The sequence below is a fragment of the Ipomoea nil genome, unplaced genomic scaffold (assembly GCF_001879475.1).
Source record: "Ipomoea nil cultivar Tokyo-kokei standard unplaced genomic scaffold, Asagao_1.1 scaffold2921, whole genome shotgun sequence".
NCBI lineage: Eukaryota > Viridiplantae > Streptophyta > Magnoliopsida > Solanales > Convolvulaceae > Ipomoea > Ipomoea nil.
In genome coordinates, this window is record NW_017619349.1 from 1,812,789 (window position 1) to 1,826,183 (window position 13,395).

The 13,395-nt window shown below is 32.4% G+C and overlaps 3 protein-coding genes across 3 annotated transcripts; all 3 read left to right on the forward strand.

The window, feature by feature from the left end:
* The first annotated feature begins 4,749 nt into the window (after positions 1-4,749).
* On the forward strand, positions 4,750-11,528 carry LOC109161085 (E3 ubiquitin-protein ligase RHA2B-like). The gene is made up of 2 exons (XM_019309416.1): positions 4,750-5,358; positions 11,505-11,528. The coding sequence occupies exon 1, from the start codon at positions 4,829-4,831 to the stop codon at positions 5,354-5,356; it is 528 nt and encodes a 175-aa protein (XP_019164961.1). The 5' UTR covers positions 4,750-4,828; the 3' UTR covers positions 5,357-5,358; positions 11,505-11,528.
* LOC109160806 (RING-H2 finger protein ATL1-like) lies at positions 6,828-7,352 on the forward strand. The gene has a single exon (XM_019309053.1). The coding sequence runs from the start codon at positions 6,828-6,830 to the stop codon at positions 7,350-7,352; it is 525 nt and encodes a 174-aa protein (XP_019164598.1).
* Positions 10,979-11,506, forward strand: LOC109160807. The gene has a single exon (XM_019309054.1). The coding sequence runs from the start codon at positions 10,979-10,981 to the stop codon at positions 11,504-11,506; it is 528 nt and encodes a 175-aa protein (XP_019164599.1).
* Positions 11,529-13,395: the final 1,867 nt, after the last annotated feature.

Here is a 13,395-nt window from a genome sequence, read left to right on the forward strand (position 1 = left end):
TATTGTTTTGTTATAAAATATTACATTTATACTATAAATAATGTGAGATTAATGAAGTGTAAAATTAACTTATGTATTTAGTTAAAGTTGTAAGAATGTAATATTAACTTCTTTTTTTTTTTTAATACAATGTAATATTAACTTATTTGATTGAAATTTATATTACATCATTTAAATAAATACCCTTTCTATGAAAGTATTAAAAATGATTGGCTTCTAAAACTGTTTTGGTAAATGTGCAAGTATGTTTTTTTTCCCTAGTTTAGAAATAAATACAAGATGCCTCTAGTAAATTTCAAATTAAAAAAAAAAAAACAAAAAAAACTTTGTAACTAAATTGGGAAAATTAATTGTTTTTATATCTATATCTATCTACATCTACAAACTTAATAATAGTCAATAAAGTTAGGTCCCTAACGAGTGCTAAAAAATGTTGGTGTAATTGTCTGTTGAAATGAATGGTTCATATTATTTTGATTTTAGTTTATTATTATTATTATTTCTTTTACTTTACCTTCTATTATATCATTTACTTTTTCTAAATACCCCTGCATTCCGCCAGTGTAAATTTTAGTAAGATAATAATAATAATAATAATAATAATAATAATAATAATGATGATGATGATGATGGAATGCGTATTGTAAATTTATGCAATTCAATAATAATAATAATAATAATAATAATAATAATAATAATAATGATGATGATGATGATGATGATGATGGAATGCGTACTGTAAATTTATGCAATTCAATAATAATAATAATAATAATAATAATAATAATAATAATAATAATGGAATGCGAACTATAAAGATGCAATTCAATGATGCACATGTTAGAAAAAGTTAAGAACCTTGGAGAAGGAAACACATATTATTTAGAGTAAATACCTAAAATGGTCCCTCAACTATAGCTAAATTCACAAATTGATCCTCGACTTTCAATTTCAACTAATTAAGTCCTTAACTTTGCAATTTTGACACGATTTGGTCCTCCATCTATTTGACCATTTGTTGACCGTGATTGACGATCTCCTGAAGAACCTTCAGCTCTTGTCGGAGCACGTGGAGGCCTCCAAGATGACGTTGCACCAGTTCGGAAACACGTCGTCTTCTTCGCTCTGGTACGAACTCAACTACATTGAATCCAAAGGGAGGATGAAGAAAGGCGACCAGATTTGGTAGATTGCTTTCGGCAGTAGATTCAAATGTAACAGTGCGGTCTGGAAATGCAACCGGAACTTTAAAAACCCGACGATGGACTATGAAATTACATATATATCCTCAAAAATCATAGTCAACAAACGGTCAAATAGACAGAGGACCAAATTGTGTTAAAATTGCAAAGTTAAGGACTTAATTGATTGAAATTGAAAGTCGATGACCAATTTGTGAATTTAGCTATAGTCGAGAGACCATTTTGAGTATTTACTCTATTATTTATGTAGTGGTTAATGAGGAAAAGACAAAAGTGTTGCACATCGCTTTTCAAAATTGCATCATTTATGCGGAAATGACAAAGTTTGTTGCACAAGAAAGACAAAACTACACCTACAGGCTACAACGCGTTGGAGTTTTGTGACAACATTGGACACCTACCGGCTACCGCAATAGGGGGTAACCAGCTAGCTGAATTGAGATACACACAAACTCACGCATTTTTCAGCTAGCTTTTAAAACCAAAACCAGCGCTACAATTATATTTAGGCCCTTTTTGGTAAAATGACCGTTAGTTGACAGCTGTTTGCTGTTAGCTGATTGTGTTAATTAGAGGGTATAAATAGTTGATAACATTAGCTGATTGTAGAAAAGTGTTTGGTAAATTAGCTGTTAGCTGATAGCTGTTTGGTATAATTTTTTTTTTCAAAAAGCTAATTGAAAAAGTTGCTAGGAGTAGCTTTTTTAATTTTAGCCTTTTGGAGTTGCAAAAAGCTAATTAAACAAATATTTATATTGATATTTTAACTAAATCAAACAATTAATAGTGGTCAAATAAGTCAAAATTGACCTATAGGCCAATTTTTTACTAAACAGGGCCTTAGACTTTTGCTGTTTATATTAACTAGTTTCGAGCTGGTTGATAAGCTTTGTTTATTCAAAACGGTTTTAAGTTAAATTTTTGAAAAAGTCTATTCAACCCTCCTCCTCCATTCCCTTTTCTTATAGACTTTTACCATCTTTGGGACCAACATGTTATTTATTTATTTACTTATACATTAATTATGTTTTCTTTATTTAAGTATTTATTTAGATTAGTGACATAAAATTCATGAATAATTTCTATAACTATTAACTTTAATGTGTGTGAGTGACTGTGTGCATTCTTCACAAAAACCTAATCATTGTTTACGACTCTTGCTGCTATTGGCAATTTTTACATAGGAGAAACGCACAAGATGCGAGAAGTATGAACAGAGAATCTGAAGGGATTTGTCTCCTTAAATATAGATATAGATGATAGATGATTAGAGACTTAGAGTTAAGGGCAAACTATTTGGTGGATCCACCTTGTAAGGTAAACCCTGATAAAAAACTACAGAATTTATATACTGAATGTTCATAATTTAAATTGTAAATATTTAATGTAAACTGTCAACATTTAATATATAGATTGTGTATTTTGACCCGAGTCCACATTGCAATGTAGATCTGGGTCTATGGCATAACTGTTGTGGGTTGGGCTTTGTTAATTACATGAGGCAGAATATTGTTTTTGCCTTTATGGGCCTGATTTTTTTTTTGTAATGGGCCTGTGGATTATATATTCTTTTAATTTTGTTTTAATATATATTTAAGATGTAATTTTGTGCATATATAAACTGTTATTTATTTATTTACTTACTTATACATTAATTATTTTTTATTTATTTAAATATTTATTAGATTAGTGACATAAAATTCGTGAAATTTTTTTATAATTATTTACTTTAATAAATAAATAAATAAATAAATAAATATATATATATATATATATATATATATATATATATATATATATATATATATATATATATATCAAGATGGAGGGTGAATGTGTCCACATGTTTTATAGGGAGAGATATTCTAAGCTGAACATCTTATTTTTCAATTTTTCTATGTAATTACATTTCATTTCCTACAAATTATCTAATATTAATTTTCTACACAGTACACTATTTATGATATAAATAATCTAAAAACTAATAAGTGTGAATGAATGTTACACATTTTATTTATGTCCATTTTTTCGTTACATTACGCTATAAGAGTTGTACTATACAATATTTTGGACAAACATATCCTACTGTTATAACTTTCGTTATCATTTTTACTATTGTTATCATGCACATGCGTCCACCATATATTTTCTTATATATTTCTCCTCCTCCTCCTCCTCCTCCTTCTTCTTCTTCAATAATAATAATAATAATGTAAAACACCAAAGTTTAAGTTATTTATGAAAATGTTACCGCGATTGTTTTTTAAAATTATACCTGATTCATTAATCTGGACACGTGGATGGCTGCGATTCATTCTTATATATATATATATATATATATATATATATATATATATATATATATATATATATATATATATTTCCTTACCAAAGTTTGAACCTTTGACAATGACAATGTGGGGATTATGTTCAAAATGGACATGTGTGCATTGATATTTGACTTTGTCTGCTGAGTCACGGTGATTTAATCTTTCTAAATGCTCTGTCATATCGAGATGTCAGGCCCTTGGAGTTGAGAATCGCAAATTATGCCCTGGAAACGTGTTCACCATGAATGGTGAACACAAGTCCAAACGACGTCATTTTTACGCAAAATAAAAATAAAAATTCGCGGATGTGGAGTTAACGGCGCGCGTTTGATCAAATTATGAATTTTCTGTTATGAGATTATGAATGTAATGTAAATTCATAATCTCATAACAGAAAATTCATAATCGCATAAAAGTAAAATATTTATTAAATTATGAATTTTCTGTTATGAGATTATGAATGTAATGTAGATTCATAATCTCATAACAGAAAATTCATAATTTCATAACAGAAAATTCATAATCTCATAACAGAAAATTCATAATCTCATAACTGAAAATTCATAATCTTATAACAGAAAATTCATAATCTTATAACAGAAAATTCATAATATCATGGCTCCAAAGTGAATGTGTAGGCATGGTTCCAAAGTGAATGTGCAGGCATGGATTCATAATTTATGAATGTCCGTGATTTCGCACGGGAATGTATAGGCATGGTTCCAAAGTGAATGTGCAGGCATGAATTCATAATTTATGAATATCCGAAATCATTGTTTACCTCAAATTAAAGTGAAACCGCGAAATGTAAAAATGAAGAAGAAAAGTCACGCAATTAATTAAGAAATAAAAAAAAAAAACGGTGTAATGATGAATACGGTTCCATGGCATAATGATTGGTTGAGAATTCAATCTTTTTGGGAGAAAGGATGGAAAAGTTCCAAGTAATTAACTTTCTAAATTATAGTCAACAAGAGGTGCTGCATTTAATAAATAACTAAATAGGTGCATGCATGGAACATATGCCGGCCCTAATAAAAATATACTGTCGTCGATTATATCTTAATTATAGTCACCAAGTCAAATATATACTGTATTTGCACTTTCTTGGCAGGTTCTTGGCTGCCCATCCATGTGTTTATAAAAATATATTTAATTAGTGCACCTACTTATATATAAAGCCTCCACTACAGCACAAGACTAAACAAGCCAGCCAACTCTCTCAGAACAATACTTCACAGCTTCTAACACCAGAGAGATCTGAGAACGAGGAAAACTAAGTGAAAGCAAAAGAAAATGAGAAAAGCTCCCCATTATCCCCACGCTTTCATCTTCGTCTTCCTCGTAGTAATCTGCACGTTCATATTCAAGAAACTGCTCCAAATGTTTCCGCAGTCAAGGGTCCTAAACTGTGTTGTTTCTGTAGCAGCACAGCTAAAATGGGCTTCGGATTGCCTCCTCTTGCAATCTTTATGCCAAGATCCCTACAAATTCAACGCCGTCACCGGAATAATGTCGCCGGAAAATGCTGCCTCCGAGGTGGGAGTGAGGGTTTTCGAGGGCGAATCGGATGGCGCAGTAGAATGTGCAGTTTGTCTGTGCAAGATAGAGGAAGGAGAAGAGGTTAGAGATTTGAAGTGTAAGCATATTTTCCACAGGGCTTGTTTGGATAGGTGGGTGGGCACTGGCCGGAATTCATGTCCGCTCTGCCGAACTCACGTCAAGCCAGCTGCTCGGCTTTTCGGAGAAGATCTTCATCAAGAGGTTATCGTCTTCGATTTCTGCTCTCGTCGTCGAGATAGATGCTCATGGTGGTTAAGATGATGATCAGAATGATCAATCATTGCTTAACATATCAAAATTCTTTGATTGTTTAATTTGTATTTTAAGGAAAATTAAAGTTGGTACATATATATATATTTTACTTCCATAATTGGGTATTAATTAATTTATCTGTTATTCGTCCATATTCACCACAATCACTTACGTGCATGTTCAAACACAAGCAAAGTTGCAAAATATTTTTCTAACTTTTGGTTTTGGGAATTTTATTTTTCACAATTATTTGAAAATAAAACTTTCTCCAACAAAAAAAAAAAATGGATGGTTAATTAAGACGGTGTGAATTTAAAGACACTTTCTTTAAAATCGATTTGTAAGAATGAATCCCACCAAAGTCCAAACTAGCACCATAACAATGGTGGCAACTAACTAACGGTGGAATCGAAATTTGTCATTGGAAATTCCTTACCTAAGAAGATGCTAGGGTAAAGAAGTTTGTAGTTGGAGATTCCTTAACTGTATAAATGAATTTAGTATCTCTTTTTTACATTGGGAGTCGAACTTAGAACCTAGGGGTTATCAAGTCTAATAGTCTAACCAACTTGACTTAAATATAATATTAAGTGTTAATTTTACTTTTGGTCCTATGACTATTGCGATGTCGTTAATTTTAGTACACAAGTTCAAAGCTGTCAATTTAGTACCATAACTATTCAATTTTTCTAAATTTCAGTCCATCCAACCAAATTGTCGGCGAAAGTGGCCGAATAATTCGAATGGATAAAATCTTGAGGGCAATTTAGTCATTTTCTCCTTCTCCGTTTCTCCTCTTCTACGTCGTAAATTTTTTTCTCCTCTCAGGGCCTCACCATTAACTTCGGCGACAACCTGCCAATCGTCGTTGATTTCAAGCTGAACGGAAACGCACTTTTATTTAACTTTTTTTGTTTATAGTCACTGAATGATGCTGAATTTAATAAATAAAAACGTGCACGGGGTATTTTATAGAAAAACATATTTCCTAAACTCTTTATTCAACAAACATCTACTACTACTAGCTTCAACTCGCACTTTCTTGGTCATTTCTTGAGACGCCATTATCAGAGCCGAACACTTTCATTGACCTACGTGCACGCATGCGACAAAATTAAAGAAATTTTGCATTGAGGCACCGGGCACGCATGCATGCTGGATTTGGTGGTCTAATAATAGTAATATATAGTATGCTTTTATATTTTTAATTTCTTCAGCTATTTGCATTTTTAAGGTTAAAAAATTGTAACTTTCAAACCTGATAAATTAAATAAAATAAATTTACGCACCATTCCGGTACGGTTGGCTCGGCAGCCATTATTGTATTCCTCATTTTGAACACATGTATACTACTAAAATTTTATTAATATAAATTATTACACATGTATATATATATGTGTGTGTATATATAGAGTACAAGCCAATCAAGCCTCTCCAGAGACTAAGTACAGTGAAGCGAAAGAAAAACAACAACTAAGAGATGAGAATGAGAAACGCTTCACATGCTTTCATCTTCATCATTCTCATAGCAATCTGCACTTATATTTTCAAGAAAATGCTCAGAATGTTTCCGCAGTCTGCTATACTAAACTACGTTGTTTGGGCAGCGGCGCAGCTAAAATGGGGTTGGGATTGTCTCTTTATCCAATCATTCTGCCAGCCGCCGCCTTACAAATTCAACGTCGTCGACGGCACCGGAATGTGGCCGGAGCACGATGCCTCGGAGCTCGGAGCTCGGGTTTTCGAGGGCGAATCGGAAGCTGTAGAATGCGCGGTTTGTTTGTGCAAGATAGAGGAAGGAGAAGAAGTTAGATACTTGAGGTGTAACCATATTTTCCACCGGGATTGCTTGGATAGATGGCTCGCTACTGGCCGGAATTCATGTCCGCTCTGCCGGACCCAAGTCAAGTCAGCCGGCCGGCGACTTTTCGACGATCGTTATCAAGAGGTTATTGTGTTCGATTTCTTCTCTGGCCGTCAAGATCGATGCACATGGTTACGATGATTGAAATATTTAAAATCTAATGATATTTTTTGAGTGAAAGTTGGTAAATATATATGCCACTTCCATATCATTGGATGATATAGAGTAATTTTTTTTTTTTATTTGTAAATTAATTCTATTCAATTGCAGTCGATCAAGTCAATATGTTTCCTTTATATATTTATTTACCAGTTATTATACTCATCCCGCAATTAAACTAATGCCCTATATGAAAATTAAACTAAATAAATAATTAATATAATTTTTAAATATTAAAGTTAATTAATATAAAGTAAAATTGATTAATTTCGATATAATTAAATTGAGTATTTTCAACTTGTGATAAAAGTTATAGTAAATATGATTATTATTGCAGAGAGATATGATTGAAAATAAAAAATCATGTTCTAATAATTTTTATATTAAAATAAATTAAGTGCACTTTAGAAACTTGGAAAATATTTTTATAAAAATTATTTTCAGAATTCGACTCATTTTTTATAAAATATTTTAATTTTCTGGTGTTTGATTGAATGTTAGAAATTAAAACTATCTTATTCTGTTTGACAAAAAGGTAAGAATTGCATTTTTTCTGTTTGGTTCATTTTTTTGAAAATAAACATATTATTTGTTATAATAATAATAATAATAATAATAATAATAATAATAATAATAATAATATGTGGTAATGGTGGTGGTATTATGGTGGTAGTGGTGTGGTGGTAGTGGAGATGATGGAGGTTGTGGTGGTGGTGGTGGTGGTGGTGATGTTGGTGGTAGTGGCGGTGGTGATGGTGGTGATGATGGTTGTGTAGGGATGTCAGTCGCGCCCGCCCTATCGGGCTAGTCCGTTATTTTATTATTTTATTTTCGAGTTCGGTTTGGCCCTAACCCTAAACTTCGGGTTGTCGGGATAATCAGGCAGACTGAACTATCTGAACTAAAATTGAAAATTGAAAGTGAGTATCCATATTTAGAACTATAAAAACAAGTCCAATTTGCCAAGTTGAGCCCATTTAGCCTATGTTTAGGCATGTTGGGTTGTATATTTCTCCGATCCGATCCAAATGGGCTGTCCCGTTTAGCCTCTACCATGGCATATGTAACACATGGGACACCTATATAACCCGCCAGCCCTAGTTATACCTCCATCGTAAGTTTATTTAAATATTTATTAGTTTAAATGTGTTTGTAATTTTGCATTAGAATTTAAAAATAATGTTAATAGTAAGAAATGAACTCTTAGTTTTAGGTTTTTTTTTTTTTTTTTTTTTTTTTTTTTTTTTTTTTTTTTTTTTGTATAACAATATATTTATTTAAATCATTCACTAACATTATATAATTATATAATTATAACACACACGCACACACACATTAATGATCAAATGAGAATCACCCCAATGGTGAGAACTTGAAAACCAACATGAATGTACACAATCTACTCCACTCCAGGGTAGATTGTGTGCTTGGAGCATTTATATTGTAGTTTGGAGTTCTCACCTAAGGAGTGGTGGTGACTTTAACGCAAGCACGCGCGCGCACACATACACATATATAACTTAGTCATATTATGATTATTAATTTTTACATATATTAATTAACACGTTTTATTGTAATTTTATAGTAATATTAATATAATTATATATATAACTAATGTAAATTTTATTTATTTATATAAATTAAGTAAAGTTACAAACTATACATTTTATAAACTTCATAACTTTTTTTTTTTTTTTTTTTTTGAATGCAACTTCATAACTTAATAATATTATAATTATAAAGTAAAAAAAAAATTACATATAAATTATATGAATGTTAAATAAATTATAAGTATATTTCAAACTAGGACATATACACTAATAAATATAGACTTATACATAATTCAATTAATCTAAATCGGCGTTTCTAAATTCTAACTAAAAATAATTAATATACCTACACAGTTACACTATAATATAATATTTACAACATGTTTTTAAATTTTCATTATTTATTATTATAAAAATAATTTATATTGTAATAATATATTTATTAAAATTTTATTTAAAAATGTAATAAAAAAAATACTAAAGATGAACTCACATATAAATTTCATGTATATGTTAGGTTTCACATATATCGCTTCTATAATAAAGAATATTTTACAATAGTTCGGGTTATTGGGTTAGTCTTACCGGGCCATCGGACTTATCAATTTCGGGCTCATCAGGCTAATGTTTTTTATCGGGCTAGCCCATTCGGGCCATAACCCTATCGGTTTTGGTTTTATCGAGCCGACCCATCGTGTTCATTTCTATGGTTGTGGTACTTATAGTGGTTGTGGTGTTGGTAATAATAATAATCTTGAAATTAACTTAAAAAATTTAAAAAGAGAGAAGAAAGATGAAAATAAAGAATTAAGAAAATGTCTTCCGATTAAAAATTAGGAAAATATTTTCCTTCAAATTAGATATTTTTCTGCTGACCAGAATAAATATTATTTTCTATCTTATTTCCCTTATCATTAAAGGAGCTCAGTGGTTATATATCTTATTTCCCTTATCATTAAAGGAGCTCAGTTTGTTCCATATATATCTTATTTTCCTTATCATTAAAGGAGCTCAGTGGTCCCATATATATCTTATTTTGAGGATATCAGCTAACCTGTTTGTAATAGAACATAAATAATTGCCTATAACAGGGCTTCAACCCAATACTTCCTATATAAAGGAAAAACGTGATACTAATGGACTACAAGATCCTTGGTGTTGATGTCCATTATTATTAGTCTATCATCATTATAAATCAATAAATAAATCATAGATAAGCAAAGACACATCATATATCGATCAGAATTGCTATGCTCTATATTCAAAATACATCAAATATATATCCTACAATGTAATAGAGTCAGTAGCCTTCAAAAAAAAAAAAAAAAAAAAAAAAAAAAAGTGAATGTCCCCGTTAAAGATGATGTTGGAGAAGGAGACCTCAAGCAGCTAGACTACAGATTCCAAAAGGTTAACTACTAGTTCACAAGTAGAAGTAGAAGCTAGGAATTGAACACATGTCTTCTTACAATGTTGGATACTCAAAGCAAATGACACGCTACTTTGCCTAGCTTGGATATCTGTCCCTATCTTGTAAAAGATATATTTATTTAATCTCCCTTCAATCCTATAAATGTCGTACTCATTCTCCCAGTGAAATACACGAATGAATATATACAAAGTCCATCTCTCTTCTTCTGTTCATTCTGCTGTTCTTACATATTATATACATTGTTATTATTACTAGGACTATGTGGTCCAATGGTACCCGGGTTGGACTTCCATGTGGAAGGTTGTGAGTTCGAGCTTCAGTGGAGGCGTTATTAGCTCTAATAGAGTTAGTAGCATTCAAAAAAAATATACATTGTTATTATTATTAAATTCACAACATATATATTGTATTTGCATTTCTTGGCAGGTTCTTGGCTGCCCGGCCATGTGTTTACTATTGAACATATGCCTAATAATAAAAATATATTTAATTAGTGAACCTACTTAATTATTTATAAAGCCTCCACTACACCAGAAGACTAAACAAGAACAATACTACTTCACAGCTTCTAACACCCGAGAGATCAGATCAGAGAACGAAGGAGACTAAGTGAAAGCAAAACAAAAATGAGAAAATCTCCCCATTATCCCCATGCTTTCATCTTCGTCTTCCTCGTAATAATCTGCACATATATTTTCAAGAAACTGCTCCAAATGTTTCCGCAGTCAAGGCTCCTAAACTGTGTTGTTTCAGTAGCAGCACAGCTAAAATGGGCTTGGGATTGCCTCCTCTTGCAATCTGTATGCCAAGTTCCCTACAAATTCAACATCGTCACCGGAATAATGTCGCCGGAAAATGCTGCCACCGAGGTGGGAGTAAGGGTTTTCGAGGGCGAATCGGATGGCGCAGTAGAATGTGCAGTTTGTCTGTGCAAGATAGAGGAAGGAGAAGAGGTTAGAGAGTTGAAGTGTAACCATATTTTCCACAGGGCTTGTTTGGATAGGTGGGTGGGCACTGGCCGGAATTCATGTCCGCTCTGCAGAACTCACGTCAAGCCAGCAGCTCGGCTTTTCGGAGAAGATCTTCATCAAGAGGTTATCGTCTTCGATTTCTGCTCTGATCGTCGAGATCGATGCACATGGTGGTTGAGATGATGATCAGAATGATCAATGATAGCTTAATATTTGAAATTCTTTTTTTATTTTTTATTTTTTTATTTTTTATTTTTAAGAAATTTGGTTGTTTTTAAGGAAACGTTAGTAAATATCCACTTCCTTAATCCGATATTAATTAATTTCATTTTTGTATATAGGATGAGAATAAGAATTTCTATAGATAATTTTTATTATTGATCAATCATGTTCGTACAAGAAGAGATGTATGTATAGGGATGCAAAGAGATAATGCTAGCTAGAACGAGTAAAAGTAAATAATAATATATGAAAATTGAGTGAAAATCCTAAACTTGATAAAATTAGTGGACATAAACTAACCTGTTTGTAATAGGAGTTAAGAGACCTTTATTTTTCACTTATTAGTATATCATCACCATTAACCAAAAATACATATCAGGGTTAGTAGTGTAATAGATAAACAAAGACATGCACATCAGTTTTTGAAGCCTTGAGGCCCTTGAAGCTGGTTGAAAGTAAGCAATCATGAAGACATTTGAAGTTCAACCAATCATGAAGACATTTGAACCACGCACTGCACAACATGCTTGTTTCAAGCCATAACGTGATTTCTATAGTGTGCAAACATGATTAGGAAAATCTTTGTCTCTGTACCATGATAGTTGCTTAATAAAAATGTTTACTTAGGGGGCCATTTCTGTGAACATCAAGTTGGCAGAATAACTAGTTTTTGGTTATGGTATGAGATAAGGGAAGTCTTACTATATATAGTTGGTTTGACCACTGGACTGAAAGTGTTGCAATAATCTTCTCATTCAACTGGATTGAACCTTTTGGCAACAAGTCGTTGAGCCTTGTAATGGTCAATTGATCCATCAATCTTTCTTTTGACTCAGAACACCCACCTGCATCCTATAACATTCATATCCCGGTCGGGTGGAACTAGTTTCTATGTTGTTGTGCAGTAGGACATTGAACGTTTGGTCCATCGTTGTTTGCCATTTAGAACTCTTCATGGTTTGAGAGTATAGTTGCAGGTGGGCTCAAAATCTTCTAGACATCTAATCAATGCTTTGTTACCTGTAAAGCAACGAGTCATGTGATGAAATACTATGATGTGTTTGTTGAGTCGGAGTTGGTTTTTGGTGCGATGGGGGTTAGGAAGGAACAACTTGACGATGCTTGGGTGTGGATTCCGCTAGGGGGTGGGGTAGTGCTAACATGGCTCTGTCTAGGGGGTGTCACGACCATGTCCCTTTCTATCTAGCTAGGTAACAATGCACGACCATGAGATGGGGGCGACACAACCGTTCCTTTTTGCTGAAAGTGTGATCGACTTAGGGCGCTCGCGCTGATAATAACCCATGGTAATATATGCATCTCGAACATGAATAGGAACGTAACCTGTAGAGAAGTATTTGCTGCAAAAGGAAAACATTCTCATTAAATCAAACATGACGTACGATAAAAATCTTTCCACCATTATTGAGATTCAAATAATGATATCCTCGAAACGAGTCTAGTAATTAACCAAGAAATACAGATGTGGCAAGTCGAAACTCCATTTTGTGCTTGTTGTAGGGATGAAGATAAGGAAAACATAGGCAACCAAAGACATGAAGGAATGAATAATCAAGATTTTCTTTGTTGATGAGAGCATAGGGGCTTAATTGGTTGCAGTATATTTTTCAAACAAATAATTACTTGAAGTATCGAGTTATCGATCCATAGGGAAGTGGGGCGTATTAAGCACTAGCTACTATTCTATTTTTGTGAAGCTAATCCTAATGATTATCGTGGATGGTTGATTAAAATAATTAAAGGAAAACAAAGTATGCAGGTTTGTGGAAACAATAGAGAGAGAATGAGATTCATGGGATTCAAGTATTTAATTACTTAGTGTCAATCTA